The sequence below is a fragment of the Hyperolius riggenbachi genome, chromosome 1 (assembly GCF_040937935.1).
Source record: "Hyperolius riggenbachi isolate aHypRig1 chromosome 1, aHypRig1.pri, whole genome shotgun sequence".
Classification (NCBI taxonomy): Eukaryota; Metazoa; Chordata; class Amphibia; order Anura; family Hyperoliidae; genus Hyperolius; species Hyperolius riggenbachi.
In genome coordinates, this window is record NC_090646.1 from 359,327,869 (window position 1) to 359,347,259 (window position 19,391).

At 45.1% G+C, this 19,391-nt stretch overlaps 1 protein-coding gene and 1 long non-coding RNA gene across 2 annotated transcripts in view; one reads left to right on the top strand and one right to left on the bottom strand.

Annotated features, from left to right (window-relative positions):
- The window catches only part of LOC137514551 (uncharacterized), a 135,348-nt gene that overhangs the window by 18,279 nt on the left and 97,678 nt on the right, over positions 1-19,391 (bottom strand). The window lies entirely within an intron of this gene.
- The window catches only part of LOC137514509 (tetraspanin-33-like), a 57,224-nt gene continuing 37,897 nt past the window's right edge, over positions 65-19,391 (top strand). The window contains exons 1-3 of the mRNA XM_068234212.1: positions 65-191; positions 4,185-4,242; positions 10,952-11,076. Of these exons, the coding sequence (XP_068090313.1) occupies positions 135-191; positions 4,185-4,242; positions 10,952-11,076 (240 nt within the window). The 5' untranslated portion in view covers positions 65-134. The remainder of the gene's footprint in view (positions 192-4,184; positions 4,243-10,951; positions 11,077-19,391) is intronic.

Consider the following 19,391-nt stretch of genomic DNA (forward strand, 5'->3'; position numbering starts at 1 on the left):
TACTGCATACATGACAAGACTCTACATGCCTGCAAGTTTACTCATTTCTGCTGTTTTCTCACAGTAACACACATCTCTCTCTGTACAACCACACTGCAGCGTCCAGAGGCTGCCATCTTATCATAATCAAGGAAATGAGAACCAGCCAGGTTGTGAAGTATTCACTTTTTGTGTCTTGCTATATATTTTGGGTAAGTACACTGTTTTATTTGCAAGAGACTGCAAAGCGGCGAATCATGTGGTGCAGTTCTAGTAGGGTGGGTAATGGCACAGTCAGTGATGAAATGGAATGACTTCCTGTATCTCCAGATACTGTACATTTATCAATGAATCACATTTATTGGTGTGTATCCTCAGTACAGAGCAATAATTCTAGTTGAACGTTTGCCATGGTTATTCTCTGAACATTTCTACGTGAGAATACATATTTCTTGAGACAAATTTAATAAGGAATCTTGCAGATGCAGAGTAACAGAGATAAGACAGAGTGTGATCCTTAAACCTGGCTTTGGGATTTTACAATGAGTTTGCTATTCAGTATCAAGTGTTTGCAATTCTGTTTTGGGACATATTATACAATAGTGAGGACTGTTGAAACGTTAGTGATTTAGGGAGATGGGGAGCTTATGAAGCACACTGTAGAGTTTAGCAGGATAGGCTGAATGACAAAAACCTACAGTGTTGGTGACGGGGCAGGTGAAATGTAGCAGTCAGTGGGGTAAATAGAAGCAGTGATGTAGCAATAGGGGGTGCATAGGTAGCGACCACATCGGGGCCCTTGGGCTACAGGGACCCACCCCTTAAACACAGTATTAGTTCTTTATTGGTCCTGTGCTGATAATATTTACTTCTATAGTGGTTTTGAATAGTAGTGATCATTAACACACAGTTTCCCATCCCTTTCTTGCACCTCTGACACTGTGGTTGTCCTTGATTGGTTTATGTGTGTTGATCAATTGTTATCTATAGCATGCTTGGGGGGGCCCAATGCTAAACTTGCATTGGGCACACGGCTTCTTGGCTATGTCACTGAATAGAAGGTGTATATGAAAGGAGGGAAGCACCCCCAGTATGTATGGTGAGATAGGGGAGCTGCATGCGGACACATAAATGTTATGCGGAGCACATAAGGCGGGTCAGTGGAGAGGTGAAGCAGTTAAATGTGATCCCCAAAGCAATTATTGGGAGTCTTCCTCCAGGCAAGTAATGTGTTGGAATATACTTATAAGAGTACATAGTTAAAGTAGATATACTTAGAAGAGTACATAGTTAAAGTGGATCCGAGATGAAAAACTAACTATAACAAGTAACTTGTCTATATATCTTATCTAAAGTTTAGATTACACAGCAAATCTAGCTGCAAACAGCTTCAATAGAATATGATTATTTCTTCCTGTGTTACAATGACAGCAGCCATGTTGTTTGTAAACATTACACACAGGCAAGCTTATCTGCATCTCCAGCCCTAAGCATGTAAAAACCTAATTCCCCCTCCTCCCCTCTGCCTCTGAAATCTCTGGCTAGTAACACCTGCCCCTCCTCCTGCCCAGACTGAGCTCCCATGAGCCCTTGCTACTGTCTGAAAATGCCAAGGCTTTCTGAAAAACTGTGGACGAGGCGTGTTTAGTTTATAGGGAATTAGAGTATTAAAACAAAAACAAACAAGTATTTGGCTTGAGGAATGCCCTATAAACTATAGGAAAGGAACACAATTATGCAATGTGTAAAAGTTCATCTCGGATCCACTTTAAATATTGATGATAGTTGAATACTGGTAATATTGGTCATTTTAATGATATTCTACTGTTCCTGATTACCGATAGAAGAATATTATTATTTATACTGATATTCTACTATATCACCACAAGACGCAGTTATATAGCGGTGATAGAAGCAGTGTAGCAGTTAGTGGGGTAAATAGAAGAGGTATTGGGAAGGAGGGAAGCCCCCAATATGTATGGTGAGATAGAAGAACTGGATGGGGGACACATACATGTTATGTGGAGCACATAAGGTGGGCCAGCGGGGAAATGAAGCAATTAATGGGGAACTGAAGAGAGAGGTATATGGAGGCTGCCATGTTTATTTCCTTTTAATCAATACCAGTTGCCTGGCAGCCCTGCTGGTCTATTTCTCTGCAGTAGTATCTGAATAACACCAGAAAAAAAGCATGCAGCTAGTCTTGTCAGATCTGACTTTAAAGTCTGAAACACCTGATCTGCTGCATGCTTGTTCAGGGGCTATGGCTAATAGTATTAGAGGCACAGGATCAGCAGGGCTGCCAGGCAACTGGTATTGCTTAAAAGGAAATAAACATGGCAGCCTCCATATACCTCTCTCTTCAGTTCCCCTTGAAATCTAATCCCCAATAGAAATTTTTGGGAATCTTCCTCCAGACAATTAAAGTGTTGACATACTTATAAACATTATATATGCTATTATGACAGTATTTATTTTGTCAATGCAACTGTGTGCTAAATATGTATATTCAAATTTCCAACATTGTCTTCTGCACCTCTAGCTAATCGGAAGCTCAACCATTCTATTTAGTGACAATGAGTGTACTTCCTTGTGCAGAGATTAGAGTACAAGGAGACACATCTCTCTTGATCCCGTCTGGCAGATATTGCAAATTATATTCCTATTCCATCCCCAGTTCAGTGACACTTAACCCTCCTGGCGGTTTGTCAAAATCCGCCAGGGGGCAGCAGAGCCATTTTTTAAAAAACATTTTTTTTTCATGTAGCGAGACAAGGTCTCGCTACATGATAGCCGCTGCTCAGTGGCATCCCCCCCCCCCCCCAAAGAACGGGATCTCTTGGAAGGCTTCCCCCGTCGCCATGGCGACGGGCGGGATGATGTCACCCATGTCATCGACGTCGTGACGTCAAAGGTGACTCCGATCCACCCCACAGCGCTGCCTGCCACTGATTGGCCAGGCAGCACACGGGGTCTGGGGGGGGCGGCTGCGGCGCGGCGGATAGCGGTGGATCGGCGGGTAGCGGCGGCGATCGGATTGCACACGCAGCTAGCAAAGTGCTAGCTGCGTGTAGCAAAAAAAAATTATGCAAATCGGCCCAGCGGGGCCTGAACGGTGCCTTCTGGCGGCATAGCCCGAGCTCAGCTCGGGCTTACCGCCAGGAAGGTTAAAGAGAAACTCCGACCAAAAATTGAACTTTATCCCAATCAGTAGCTGATACCCCATTTTACTTGAGATATCTATTCCTTTTCACAAACAGTCCATCAGGGGGCGCTGTATGACTAATATTGTGGTGAAACCCCTCCCACAAGAAAAGTTCGAACTTTTGGCAGTTTCCTGTTTGTGAACCCTGTTGCCTTGTGGGAAATAGCTGTTTACAGCTGTTTCCAACTGCCAAAAACCATGCAGCACATCACCTGCCAACAGTAAAATGTTCACTGGAGTTCCTCTTTAAAGAGAACCTGTACTGAGTAACATTATTTAAAATAAACACATGAGGTAACTTCAAATGAACATTACATAGTTACCTTGCCATCAGTTCCTCTCAGAAACTCACCATTTTCTGCTGACAATAATCCCTTCCAGTTCTGACAACATTTTGTCAGAACTGAAATATATCAGTTGCTGTTGGTTACAGCTAAGAGGAGAACTGATGTGTCCATGTTTCCCTATGGCTCAAGTGGGCGATGTTACAGTTTAACTGTGTGCTGACCAGAAAGCTGTTATGGTGTAAAGGCCATTTTCAAAATGGAGGACGGAGAAATCCATTGATCACAGTGGACAAACAGGATGCAGGAGAGGAAAAAGAGATTGAGGAGTAGACTACACAGGAGGTAAGTATGACTTGTGTATGCTTATTTTGACTTTTAGTTTTCAGTTCAGGTTTTCTTTAAGGGCTTGACTCAGTTTAAAGCGAAACAAACACAATGATTTTTAATAATTTTTTGTTTGTTTGTTTCTGTGATAATGTTGTGCTTTATTCATGTTTCCTCCTTTCAGCAGCTTGTCTTTGTGAGTTGGTTTCAGTTTGGAAATGCTTTTGTCCAGGTGATGGATGTCTGTCATGTGCTCTTATAGTTACATTGTTTTTCCTCAGCTTCCCCTTTTTTTTTTATGTTTTTGGTGCTACATTCTGTATTTCTCGACAGATGAGCATCCGATAAGCTAATATGACACTGACATTTTATTTGCATCACTCTTCCAGGTGGCCAGTGGTCTTATGATTGCAGTTGGACTTTATGCTAAACTCTGCAAAGAGACAGGTATGTTAGGTGTATTCATGCAGGCTGTGGGGAGGAGTATGGAGATAGATATGACTTGCTGATCACACTCAGGGATAGGCTGCAAAAATGTAACTGTTCCATACAGGTGGAGAATGCTGACACACTATACTAGGAATCTCTGCCCTAGCTGTCCACTGACGGTCCTGGCACTCGAGCTTTGTTCTATACCCATGCTTGTTAAAGAAAAGGCTAAAAGAAATGGCTAAATACCCCGTGAGTAAAGTCAGGAAGCCAGGGCTGTATTTAGGGTTTGGGCTCCCCTAGGCACCCCAAACCTATGGCGCCCCCCCCCCCCTCCCTAGGAGGGCGTTGCGAAAAAAAATGGGTGTGGCCACAGAATTCAGTGGGCGTTTCCATAACCTACAGTGGGTGTGGTCAATTCAAATTTCCTAGTAAGAGTGCAGCCCAAAGTCGGTGGGGCCATGTTTTCTCCCCAGGTATGAGTAAAGTGACCCTAAAAAAGCAAGTACCAAATGTTCCCCCCAAAAAACACACATTAGCCAGTGTTCTCTCGCACAAAATAGTGGTAGGTATTAGAATGTGAGCTCCCCTGAGGAAAGTCAGTAACATGACTATGTTCTCTGCAAAGTGCTGCAGAAGATGCCAGCAGGGCTTTGGAGTCGGAGTTGGAGTCGAGGATGCTATATAACTATATAATAATATGGTAGGACATTAGACTATGGCAGGATTAGATTGTAAGCTCCTCAAAGGATAGTCAGTGACATGACTACATATTCTGTGAAGTACTGCTGAAGATGGCAGTACAATATAGTACAGTAGTATGGCAGCATGGTGGCGTAGTGGTTAGCTCTCGCATTGCAGCGCTGGGTTCCCGGTTTTAATCCCAGCCAGGTCAACATCTGCAAGGAGTTTGTATGTTCTCCCTTTGTCTGTGTGGGTTTCCTCCAGACACTCTGGTTTCCTCCCACATCCCAATACCATACGATACAGATAAGTTAATTGACTTCCCCCTAAAAATTGGCCCTAGACTACGATACATACATACACATATGACTATGGTAGGGATTAGATTGTGAGCCCCTCTGTGGGACAGTTAGTGACAAGACAATACATACTCTGTACAGCGCTGCGTAATATGTTGGCGCTAAATAATTAGTATCAGTATAAAGTAGCCAGGTCTATAGGTGTCCCCAATATAGACATACTATAGGTGTCCCCAGTATAGATAGCCAAGTCTATAGGTATCCCCAGTTTAGGTAGTAGTCAGGGGCGTAACTAGAAATCACTGGGCCCCCTTGCAAAAATTTGGATGGGGCCCCCCTATAGGTGCCAAATAATTGTAATGGGGCAGCGTTTCACTATAAAATAATTGTAATGGGGCAGCATTTCACCATAAAATCGTAATGCAGCAATGTTTCACCATAAAATAATCGCAATGAGTGCAACATTTCACCAGAAAATAAACGCAATGAGTGGAACATTTCACCAGAAAATAAACGCAATGAGTGCAACATTTCAGCAGAAAATAAATGCAATGAGTGCAACATTCCAGCAGAAAATAAACGCAATGAGTGCAACATTTTAGCAGAAAATAAACACAATGAGTACAACATTTCAGCAACATGCACCAGATAATAATCATACAGTGGGCAGCATTTCACCAGAGAATAATCGCAATGAGTGCAGCATTTCACCAGAGAACGCAAAACGCAATGAGTGCAACATTTTAGCAGAAATGAGTGCAACATTTTAGCAGAAATGAGTGCAACATTTTAGCAGAAAATAAACGCAATGAGTACAACATTTCAGCAACATGCACCAGATAATAATCATACAGTGGGCAGCATTTCACCAGAGAATAATCGCAATGAGTGCAGCATTTCACCAGAGAATAATCGCAATGAGTGCAGCATTTCACCAGATAATAATCGTACAGTGGGCAGCATTTTACCACAAAATAATCGCACCCTGGCAAACATTTCACCAGAAAATAATCGCACCCTCGGCAGCATTTCATCACAAAATAATCGTACAGTGGGCAGCATTTCACCAGAAAATAATCGCAACGTGGGCAGCATTTCAGCAGAAAAATCGCACAGAGGGCTGCATAACACCACAAAATAATGGTTGTCCCCAGTTTAGGTAGTAGGTATATAGGTGTCCCCCAGTTTAGGAAAAAGGTATATAGGTGTCCCCCCAGTTTAGGAAGGTGATTGTAACGCAGAGAGAATCTGATTATTGGTGATCTGCAGTATCACCAAGAATGCAGATATATACCTGATTATTGATGATCTGCAGAATCACCGATAATACAGATATATTGCTAACCTCTGGACACCTATAGGTATGTGAGTGTTTGGTGTAACAGTAGTACTTTGAGTAATGCACCTGCTGAGCAGGTGACCATAGGCAGTAAAGGAATACTGCTCTTGAGGGCACAGGAACCTTCCAGCAGCCTGAGACTCTCAAAGGGGTGGAGTCAGGCTGGAGATAGGAAGAACCAGAGAGTGAATGACACCTGAAGGTGGACGTCACTATCTGATCTGGAGACTATCTCTTAAGAGGAGAGATAGCTCTCGAGGTCGGGCACGCCTGGTCGGCAACACACGGACAGATAAAGTACAAAGACAGAAGGCTGATTCGGTATCCAAGGCAAGCAGGGTCTGGCAACGGAATATCAGATATGCGAGGTACCGAATCAGAGAACAAAGGGATAGTCAAGAAAGCAGAAAGTCATACCAGATATCAACAGTGCTTAGTCTGGGTGTGAGGTCCTTGGTCTCTACACCCTGGAACTAGTCTGATGAATAACAGATAGATAATGCAAGTTCCCTAGTCTGGGTGTGAGGTCCGTGGTCTCTACACCCTGGAACTAGTCTTAAGTATAACAGATGGATAACACCAGTTCCCTAGTCTGGGTGTGAGGTCCGTGGTCTCTACACCCTGGAACTAGTCTGAAGTATAACAGATAGATAACACAAGTTCCCTAGTCTGGGTGTGAGGTCCGTGGTCTCTACACCCTGGAACTAGTCTGAAGTATAAACAGAATAACAGTACAAGGAATCTGGCTCAGTGTGAATTCCCAGGTCCACCTGGTTCAAACACACTGTTGGATCTGTCTAAGGTCTGAGTGCTTCCACGTAGTGCTCGCAACGGCAGACAACTTGAGACTGGCTAGCAGTAACTATATATGGAGTAGTGCTCTCTGGCACCACCCCTAATTGATCAACCAATAGTAAGCTGCTCTGGAGTCAGCTGATCGGCGTGATCAGCTGACCTCTCCTTGCCCAGTATAAGAGTTCTGCCTCTCAGCGCGCACGCGTGCACATTCCTAAGCCTGTGTGCACTAACAGACTCAGCCACACCAGACACACGCTGCCGCATGCAAACCGCCGCGCTGGACGCGGAACCAGCCGCCTTACTGTTGTTACATGCGGCGGCTTTTCCGCGTTCTGCCCTGTTACCAGACGCACGTTTCCGCATGCAAACCGCCGCATTGGACGCGGAATCAGCCACCTCCTCAGCAGCACACGCGGCGGCTTTTCTGCGTTCTCTCACAGTGGTATATAGGTTTCCCTCAGTTTAGGTAGTCGATATATAGGTGTCCCCTAGTTTAGGAAGTCGGTATATAGGTGTCCCCCAGTTTAGGTAGTATATATATATGTGTGTGTGTGTGTGTGTGTGTGTGTGTGTGTGTCCCAGTTTAGGAAGTCGGTATGTAGGTGTCCCCCAGTTTAGGTAGTAGGTATGTAGGTGTCTCCCAGTTTGGGTAATAGGCATATAGGTGTCCCCCAGTTTAGGAAGTAGATATGTAAGTGTCCCCCAGTTTAGGTAGTATGTATATAGGTGTCCCCCAGTTTAGGTATTAGGTATGTAGGTGTCCCCCAGTTTAGATAGTAGGTATATAGGTGTCCCCCAGTTTAGGAAGTAGATATATAGGTGTCCCCCAGTTTAGGTAGTAGGTATATAAGTGTCCCCCAGTTTATGTAGTAGGTATATAGGTGTCCCCCAGTTTAGGAAGTAGATATATAGGTGTCCCCCAGTTTAGATAATAGGTATATAGGTGTCCCCCAGTTTAGGTAGTAGGTATATAGGTGTCCCCCAGTTTAGGTAATAGGTATATAGGTGTCCCCAAGTTTAGGTAGTAGGTATATAGGTGTCCCCCAGTTTAGGTAGTAGGTATATAGCTGTCCCCCAGTTTAGGTAATAGGTATGTAGGTGCCCCCCAGTTTAGGTAGTAGGTATATAGGTGTCCCCCAGTTTAGAAAGTAGATATATAGGTGTCCCCCAGTTTAGGTAATGGGTATATAGGTGTCCCCCAGTTTAGGTAATAGGTATATAGGTGTCCCCCAGTTAAGGTAATAGGTATATAGGTGTCCCCCAGTTAGGTAATAGGTATATAGGTGTCCCCCAGTTAGGTAGTAGGTATATAGGTGTCCCCCAGTTTAGGAAGTAGATATATAGTTGTCCCCCAGTTTAGGAAGTAGATATATAGCTGTCCCCCAATTTAGGTAATAGGTATATAGGTGTCCCCCAGTTAGGTAGGAGATATATAAGTGTCCCCCATTTTAGGTAGCCTGGAAGGTGGAACAGGCACAGATTAGCGGGAAAGGGGGGAGGTCCCCCCCCCTCCCTCACCTGGAGCTCCCGCTCCCCCTTCCAGTCAGTGCACTGTGTAGCCAGAGACGAGTCCAGGGGCAGCGGCCAGAGAACATCTTACCTCTTCTTCCCAGCGCGCGAAGGAATCTCATCTCTGCATGCTGCTGCCGGGTCTAGTAACGTCACTGCTCAGACCAGCCAGCGGCATGCAGAGTCTTCCTCCAGCGTCGGGAAACTTCCCTGGCCGGCCGCTACCACTCTGCTGGAGGGGGGGAGCAGGTTCCCCTCATTGTGTGCGCGCTCTCGTCCGTCCAGGCACCCCCCGGGGGGAAAAAAGGTCACTTTTTTCAATTATTTTTTTTTTTTTATAAAAAATAATAATAAAAAAATAAAATGAATTGGCATTAGATGGCCGCCCCCCCCCTCCGTGGGGCCCCCCCATGGCACCGGCCCACGGGTGCCTCTTAAGAGATACGGCCCTGCAGGAAGGTCAGACTCAGCAGGTAACACCAAGCAGGAGTCACATGGATGTACCTCAGTTTGCTGCTGCTGTTAGAGACAAAGAGGTGTGGTGGGATAGGGATTGGGGAGTCATTGCAGTAGCTGCACAAGGTGTATACAGCAACAGAGGAAGAGAAGCTACTGCTTCCAGTACAGAGCTGCTGAGACAGTTGTAGTTTAGGGAGGAGTAGTACTGCTTTCTTTTCTTCTACCTCACAAGAGGGTTACCAGGGGCACCTCTTGCCATTTTGTTACTCCAGGCGAGAAAACCTGTGGCGCCCCCTCCCCCCGTGGTGCCCCCACATGAAAATAATCGTAATGCAGCAATGTTTCACCAGAAAATAATTGTAATGCAGCAATGTTTCACCAGAAAATAATGTAATGTGGGCAGCGTTTCAACAGAAAATAATCATAATGAAGCAATGTTTCACAAAAAAATAATCGTAATGTGAGCAGCGTTTCACCAGAAAATAATCATAGTGCAGCAATGTTTCACTAGAAAATAATCGTAATGCAGCAATGTTTTGCCAGAAAATAATCGTAATGTAGCAGTGTTTCACTAGAAAATAATCGTAATGCGGCAATCTTTCACCAGAAAATAATCATAATGCAGCAATGCTTCACCAGAAAATAATCGTAATGTAGCAATGTTTCACTAGAAATTAATTGTAATGCAGCAATGTATAACGAGAAAATAATCGTAATGCGGCAATGTTTCATCAGAAAATAATCATAATGCAGCAATGTTTCACTAGAAAATAATCATAATGCAGCAATGTTTCACTAAAAATAATCGTAATGTGGGCAGTGTTTCACCAGAAAATAATCGTGATGCAGCAATGCTTCACTAGAAAATAATCGTAACTCCTGCGCTGACACAGGCAGAGCAGGGCTATGGGAAGATGGCGCCCAAAGCCTTGTACTGGAGACACAAATAATCTCCAGTGCAGGGCTGTGGGCGCCACCTTCCCGTAGCTCTGCTCTGCCTGCCGAAAGATTTGCTAATGCGTGCTGTGGGCTTCTGGGAGTAAACTGGCATCTATTAGATGCTGCAAGCCAGTTCACCACCTGGGGGGTCCCACAATCTGGCTGGGGTGGGTTGGGCATGGTCCCCCCTGCACAGTGCCCCAGGTGATCGTCGGCCTGTTTAATGACCAGGTGCCCCTCAGGGTTACAATAGGAGTTTATTGTCACTAGGTTTTGTCATAGCAATTAACTAGCACATTGGGTTGTGATTTTTCCATCCAGAGTACCTTCTGAAAGATGAAGTCAGAACTGTGTCCATGGTTGGCAACTGCTTCTCACTCTCTCTATCTCTATGCCCTCATGTGCTCACACCATCCATGCACCCGCAAAATGGACTGGCCTGCTGAATTATTTTTTCACTTTGTATCTTTAAATTTAGATTGATGATTTTCATTTTTGTGAAAGGGTGTGACATCCTATAATTTCTAACACATTTCAGTCCCTATCATTACAGATATCCATCATGATTTTTTTCCCAGTGAGATCTGATTTTTTTTTTCAAAGTGTTCCTTTAATTGTTTTGAGCAGTGTATATTAATATGTAGATATTGTCAATGTCACACAAGTCATAATCTAATTGAGAATTGTTTCCATTTGACAGATGTTGTGGATTCCCTCACAACAGATCCAGCCATAATCCTAATAGTGGTGGGAATGCTGATGTTTGGCATCACCTTTCTAGGATGCATGGGAGCACTGAGGGACCTGCACGTACTGCTTAAAATTGTAAGTAAGAAAGATGGGGGCACTGAGGGACGCATGTATTGCTTACTATTCTACCTAAGAGTGACAGGCAAAAAATAATGGCTGGAACACACAAGGCAACCCAAGGGCAACCACTTAAGCAGTTGATCATTTCAGTCAATTTCCTCATTGGTGACTGATTAGTCAGAAACTTAAAAAAACCCCATATATTTGTGTGCAGTCTCCTGCAGAAAACATTCTTTATCTGTCATTTCTTATTCGTATGCATAAGTATTCACTGCCAATCATCAATCTAATCATTTTGGCTTGAAGGTTTCTCAGTTAGGACTGAATATTGGCTGGTGTGCACAAGGTCTAAACAGCCCTGGGATTGATTTACAAAACTTATGTTATAAATTACCTCTTTTTTTTACCATTTCTTAACTTAAAGCGGACCCAAACCAATATTTTTTTTAATTCAAAATATTTAGTTGCACCACTCTGACACATATAAATATAAATAAACACTGCTAGTGAACAGGCTTCTCATGTATATGACACATATGGGAGCAGGGAAGTTCAAGCCAAATGTCCAGAAAGTCCAAGAAAAAATCCTGCTGCACCAGATGGTGGGATGTAATATAAAAATAGCTATGATTAAGGAGCCGTTGCTCCGATACGCGTGAGCTTTTTCTTGCAACTTTGATGTTGGATTACAAATAAAGGTCTTTTTTTATTACATCCCACCATCTGGTGCAGCGGGATTTTTTCTTGGACTTTATAAATAAACACTCCTTCAAGCCTATGAGCATTTCAGTGCTTGCTTTTCACCCTTCTCTTTCCATAACTAGGGTTATACAGGTGGCAGCCATTAGCAATTCCTCCTTTGCTGGACACCACACCACCTACTCCACCAGTTTGCCGGATTCTGTCCCGGCAATATGAAAGGAAGGGAGGGGTTCCTACAATAAATGTAAAATATTTTATATTTGTCATCACGCAACTGAAAAAAGGCTGCTATTTATTATTATAATTTAGAAAATAGATTTTATTTATGAAATCTTGTATTTTTAATTTGGGTCCACTTTAAAAGACTACTGAAATGTGAGAAGAATATGGAGGCTTCCATATTTATTTCCTTTTCAAGCAATACCAGTTGCCTGGCAGCCCTGCCGATCTATTTGGCTGCAGTAATTTCTGAATAACACCAGAAACAAGCATTCAGCTAATCTTGTCAGTTCTGACATGATGTCAGAAACAACTGATCTGCTGCATGCTTGTTCAGGGTCTATGGCTAAGTATTAGAGGCAGAGGATCAGCAGGATAACCAGAGGCAACTAGTGTAGCTTAAAAAGAAAAATATATGGCAGCCTCAATATCCCTCTCATTACAGCTGTCCTTTAAAAGGAATCTGAAGTGAAAATGTAAATACCAAGTACAAGGACAGATTTATACTTTTTCTGGCCCTAGGCCAAATTCCTTGTGGGTCCCCTTCCATGCGCAGCAGCTGCCCTCCCATTCTATGTTCAGGCCCCTCTTCCATGTCTTACATCCATGTACAGCTTTCTTGGACAGCAGCCACTCTTTTTCATGTTGTGCTCCCCAATCCCCATTTGCTGCCTCCTTTTTCCATTTGCAGCTTCTTCTTCCATATGCAGCAACCTCTCTTTTATATTAAGCCACCCTTTTGGTCTGTAGGTTCCCAGGGACCGGGCTCTTGTGTCCTTTCCTGTAACTTATCTCTGTGTAAATGGAAGTCGCCGGATACCATACAGCCTTCCCAGTCTCATCATTCATGTGCGTTTCCTGGTTGAATCTATTAGACATGCTAGGTCGATTAGCGCTTTGGCAACCCTCAGACAACTTTGGAACTGCTCACGTTGATGAGAGTAGTGATGTGCTCACCTTTGGAAGTACTCAAGATTACAAGTACTTCTGAAGACTGCCCGAGGAGTGACAGAGACCTAGAAGAATGAGTAACTTCAACCGGGGATGATGCAGGTACGACAGGACGGACTGAGGAATGGGATGGCTCTACGGTATCCAGAGCCTTTCATCTACATAGGTATGTTTAAAACCTGAACTTCATTTTTCACTTCTGATTTGCTTCAATCCTGATTCAATTAACTTTTCTCCTGGTTTTTCTGAGAAAATACTTAGAGAAGTTTCCACTGGTTGCCAATTAGCTGTGGTTTGTTAAGCTGGATTCAATGGCAGAATCTTATGGTGCTGTTGTAACGATTGGTGTCAGCACACAGAGTGTATCTGATTATTGGTGATCTGCAGTATCACCAATAATACAGATGTTATACCTGATTATATGGTGATCTGCAGAATCACCAATAATACAAGTATAGCAAGACACAGGACACCTATGTAATGTGAGTGTTTGGTGCAACAGTAAGAAAGGTTATCTCCCGAGGAGCGGAAGATACAGACACTACTGCAGCCAAGAATTCCCTGTAGAGCAGGGAATTGGACTGCACAGCCGCCAGTGGACACCTGAGGAGCAGGTGGCCTCTGACGGTGTAGATACTAATCTCCTTAGGAGGAGGAGATGGAGATTGTACTGCAGCCAGGGATTCCCTGATGTCTCAGGAATCAGACTGTACTGCAGCCAAGGATTCCCTGATGGGCTGGGAATCAGACTGTACTGCAGCCAGTGGACTCCTATAGGTAAAGTCCCCTGACTGGACTGTAAGGAGACTTCCTGAGGAGCAGGCAGCCTTTACAGCTAATGGACACCTATAGTGCTGGTGTCTCAAGGATGACAGAGTAACTGTTCACCCAATGGACGGGTGACAGCCAGAAGGGTCATACAAGCCAGGTTGGCAACACACGAGCAGATAAGGTACAGAGACAGGGCCGGGCCGAGGCATAGGCTGGAGAGGCTCCAGCCTCAGGGCGCAGTGTAGGAGGGGGTGCACAATTCATTCAGCTGTCATTCCTAATTGTGTTTGAAGCAGAAAGAAATAAGAAAAGGGGATACATAGCAGTGACTGCAAGCCAGATAACTTGATATTAAGGTGTTGGTGAGGTTATGGGCCCATGGCACCTCTTAGTCTAATAGCAATAAGTGTGTGACGGCTGGGGTGGCAGGGATGGAGGGGTGCACTTTGGTGTCTCAGCCTTGGGTGCTGGAGGACCTTGTCTGTCCCGCCTCTGAAGACAGAAGGCTGATTCGGTGTCAGGGTATAGGCAAAGTTGGCAACAAGTAATCAGATGCGCGAGGTACCGAATCAGAAAGCAGGAGAGAGGTCAACGAAGCCAGAGATCATAACAAGTATCAATATAGCACAATCTTAGTCTGAGGTGTGAGGTCCTTGGTCTCGACACCCGGGAACTAGTCTGAAGTATAACACAGTAATATCCTAGACTTAGGTGTGAGGTCCTTGGTCTCAACACCCGGGAACTAGTCTAAAGTATAACACAGTAATAACACAGTAAGATCCTAAGCGGAATCTGGCTAAGTGTGAATTCCCAGTTCCAACTGGTTCTAACACACTGTAGGATCTGACTGAGGTCTGGGTGCTCACACGTGAGTACTCGCAACGGCAGACAACCAGCAACTGACAAGCAAGCTCTATATATACTTACAGCGCTCCGCGACGCCACCCCAGCCACTCAGCCAATCAGGAGTCCCGCTGGGATCAGCTGATCAGCCTGATCAGCTGATTCCCCTTCTGCTGGCATAAAGGTCCTGTCGCCTGGCGCGCGCGCGCGTAGCTCTCCATCTGTGTGCACTAGAAGGACCAGGCAAACTAGAGACATGTTGCTGCGCGGAAACAGCCGCCGGCTTGAACGCGGAGACCGCCGCCCTGCCGCTTGTCCGCACGGCGGCATCTCCGCTATTCATTACAGTACCCCCCTCCCTGAGGAGTGGACTCCGGACACTTCCCACCTGGCTTCCCCGGAAGTAAGTCATGAAACTCTTTTTTTAATTCTTCCGCATGCATGCGACAATCCGGCACCCAAGTTCTTTCCTCCAGACCATATCCTTTCCAATGGACCAGATACTGCACCGGATTTTGCACTAAGCGAGAGTCCAGAATTTTCTCGATCTCATACTCTGGTTGGTCATCAACCATCACGGGGGGGGGGGGGGGGGAGAGGAATCCATGTGCACTGCCGGCTTCAACAGAGACACATGGAATGATCTCACACCTCTCATGCTGGCTGGGAGATCAATCGCATATGTGACATTATTAATCTTTCTGGTCACTGGGTATGGTCCTATAAATCTCGGTCCCAGTTTGGGTGATGGTTGTTTTAAGGCCAAATGCCGAGTGGATACCCACACCATGTCCCCAGGAGAAAACTTCTGCCTGTTTCTTCTGGGTCTGGAAAGCTTTCCCCAAGTTCCTCTTAACCATTTCCCAAATCTCCCTCAATGCTCTCTGCCAATCCTCCAAGGCTGGAAATGGTGTAGATGCCACAGATAACGGGGCAAACTTGGGTGATCTTCCCGAAACTACCTGAAATGGGGAAAATCCTGAAGAGGAACTCTTCAGATTGTTATGTGCAAATTCCGCAAATGGCAAAAATTTTACCCACTCGGACTGTGCATCTGCCACATAACATCTGAGAAATTGCTCTAGGGACTGGTTAACGCTCTCGGTCTGGCCATTGGTCTGTGGGTGGTAGCCTGATGAAAATGCAAGGCCCATATCCAGCTGATGGCAAAAGGCTTTCCAAAATTTAGACACAAACTGGGCTCCCCGATCTGACACTACATTCTCCGGAATGCCATGCAGCCAGAAAACGTGCTGGATGAAGAGATCAGCTAACTCTTGGGCCGAGGGGAGTCCTTTCAATGGAACAAAATGGGCCATCTTACTGAATCTATCTACTACCACCCAAATAACCGTCTTGCCCTCAGACCTGGGGAGTTCTCCTACAAAATCCATGGACAAATGAGTCCATGGTTCACTTGGCACTGGTAAGAATTGTAAAGTACCCACAGGTGCCTGGCGAGAGGGCTTGCTTCTAGCACATACTGCACATTCCCTCACAAACTCCTTACAATCTGTTGCTAATGTAGGCCACCAAGCGCATCTGGCCAACAAATCCTGAGTTCTGGTGGCCCCGGGATGACCTGCATTCTTATGGGAATGCAAAAGATGTAAGAGTTGCAGGCAAAAGGGTAGTGGAACAAACATAACTCCCTCAGGCTTCCCCTCTGGAACATCCTTTCGGTAAGGACTCAGAGTGGCTGTCCAATCTTTCCAGGTCTCAGTAGCTGCCAGGACTACCTTCTGAGGTAGGATGGTTTCAGGAGTTGAGGGCTGCACTGTCTCGGGCTCGAAACACCTGGACAAGGCGTCAGCTTTGATGTTTTTACTACCTGGAGTATACGTTATAACAAATCTGAATCTTGAAAAGAACAAAGACCATCAGGCCTGGCAAAGGCTAAGTCTCTTGGCGCCCTCTATGTACTCCAAGTTTTTATGATCCGTATAAACTGTGATAGTATGCTCTGCCCCTTCCAGCCAATGTCGCCACTCTTCAAAAGCTAATTTAATAGCCAAGAGCTCCCGGTTGCCAATATCGTAGTTTTTCTCTGCAGGTGAAAACCTACGGGAAAAGTAAGCGCACGGGTGAAGTTTGCCCTGCAAACCAGAGCATTGAGACAATACAGCCCCCACCTCAACCTCTGAGGCATCGACCTCCACTATATAGGGGAAGGTGACATCCACATGTCTCAAAATGGGTGCAGAACAGAACAGTTTTTCCAGAGTAGAAAAAGCAGAATGTGCCTCTGCTGACCAATGGTAAGTATCAGCCCCCTTCTTGGTGAGACTGGTGAGGGGTGAGACTACTGAGGAGTACCCCTTGATGAATCTCCTGTAGTAATTGGCAAAACCCAAGAATCTTTGGAGTGCCTTCAAACCTACAGGCTGAGGCCACGCCAAAACAGCAGAGACTTTTCCTGGATCCATGGAGAGGCCAGATGTAGAGATAATATACCCCAAGAAGGCAACGGATGTAACCTGGAAGAGGCATTTTTCCAGTTTAGCATAAAGTGAATTCTGTCTTAATTTCTTTAACACAAATTTGACATGTTTACGATGTTCCAACAAATTGGAAGAAAAGATCAGTATGTCGTCTAGATATACTAAGACGAACTTCCCCAGCACTTCCCTAACTACCTCATTTATCAATTCTTGGAAGACGGCAGGAGCGTTACACAACCCGAAGGGCATCACCAGATATTCGTAGTGCCCGTCGGGTGTGTTGAAGGCCGTCTTCCATTCGTCACCATCTCTAATTCGTACTAGGTTGTATGCACCTCTTAAATCCAGTTTAGAGAAGATTTTGGCATTGGTCACCTGAGTGAACAAATCGTCAATCAAGGGCAATGGATAATGATTTTTCACTGTAATCTTATTTAACCCTCGGTAGTCAATGCAGGGACAGAGGCCTCCATCTTTCTATTTAACAAAAAAGAATCCCGCCCCAGTTGGTGAACGAGAAGGACGGATAAAACCCTTGGCCAAATTCTCCTTGATGTACTCCTGCATTGCCACTTTTTCAGGCCCTGATAAATTATAAAGGTGACCCCTTGGAGGCATACAACCAGATCTCAAATCAATGGGACAATCGAAGGTACGGTGAGGAGGGAGTTTATCTGCAGATTTAGGACAGAACACATCGGCAAATTCTGCGTACTGAGTTGGCACACCTTTAACCTGAATCTTGGTGGCTCCCACGGTTACCTTTGCCAAACAGTGATGACGACAATGGGCCGACCAGCTCTTTAGCTGACCTGAAGCCCAGTCAATCTGAGGGGAGTGAAGTTGTAACCATGGCATACCAAGAATAATGGTGGAGGTTGTCATATGCAGGACCAGAAATTGTAAACTCTCCTTGTGTAGCACCCCGACAGTACACACCAACCCAGGGGTCTGAGAAAGAGGTTGTCTACTCTGTAAAGGAGAGTCATCTACTGCAGTGACCAAAATCTGTTGGTCCAAAGGGAGCAAGGGAATTCCCATCTTTTTTGCAAAATCATAATCAATGAAGTTAGCCGCAGAACCAGAGTCTACAAAGGCTTCAGTGTAGACAATCTGACCCTCCCATGTGATAGAACAGGGAAGGAGCAGACGATTATCGTTTAGAGGTAATGACTGCTCGCCTAGGGTATTACCTCTGACTACACCTAGGCGGCAGCGTTTCCCGACTTTTTAGGACAATTCTGAACCTTGTGACCCTCTCTGCACAGTATAAACAGAGTCTTTCCGTCTTCCTGCGATTCTTTTCCACCTGTGTCAGTCTGGAGTGTCCAATTTGCATTGGCTCAGGTGGGGGCGATACAGGTGGGGATGAGGCGTAGGAGACATATCTTACAGCATTCCTACCCCAGGTCTGTTTTTGATAGCGTAAGTGGCGATCGACCCGTACTGTCAAAGAGATTGCCTCGTCAATGGACTTGGGTTCGGGATGTCCTAACATTAAGCCAGAAACTGCATCTGATAAACCTGACAAAAAACAGTCTAACAGTGCATACGTTTCCCACCTAGCTGACACAGCCCACTTCCTGAACTCAGCTGCATAAACCTCAACCGGATCTCTACCCTGACGCAGAGTCCTAAGCTTCCGCTCAGCGGTGGAAGCAATATCCGGATCATCATATATAATGGCCATAGCCTTAAAAAATTCCTGAACTGATGACAAAGCCTCATGTTCTGCATGAAGACTATATGCCCATGTTTGTGAATCCCCTGACAAAAGGGTCTTTATAAACGTAATTCTCAGCGTTTCAGTTCCCGACAAGTTAGGTCTTAACTCAAAATAAGACAGCACTCGATTTCTAAAGTTCTGAAAGTCAGATCTATGTCCAGAAAACTTTTCAGGTACAGACATTCAAAGGTCTGTAACTGGAGGGGATCGCACTGCATTCACAGCCATTTGGAGAACCTGTATGGACCCAGACAAAGCGGTGATCTGAGTCTGTTGGCCATCAAGCACCCTGATGAAATTTTCCACCGAGGAGGCTAGTCCGTCAAGTCGGCTGTGGAGTGCGTCCATATTGTTTTTGGTCTGCCGTTCTGTAACGATTGGTGTCAGCACACAGAGTGTATCTGATTATTGGTGATCTGCAGTATCACCAATAATACAGATGTTATACCTAATTATATGGTGATCTGCAGAATCACCAATAATACAAGTATAGCAAGACACAGGACACCTATGTAATGTGAGTGTTTGGTGCAACAGTAAGGTTATCTCCCGAAGAGCGGAAGATACAGACACAACTGCAGCCAAGAATTCCCTGAAGAGCAGGGAATTGGACTGCACAGCCGCTTGTGGACACCTGAGGAGCAGGTGGCCTCTGACGGTGTAGATACTAATCTCCT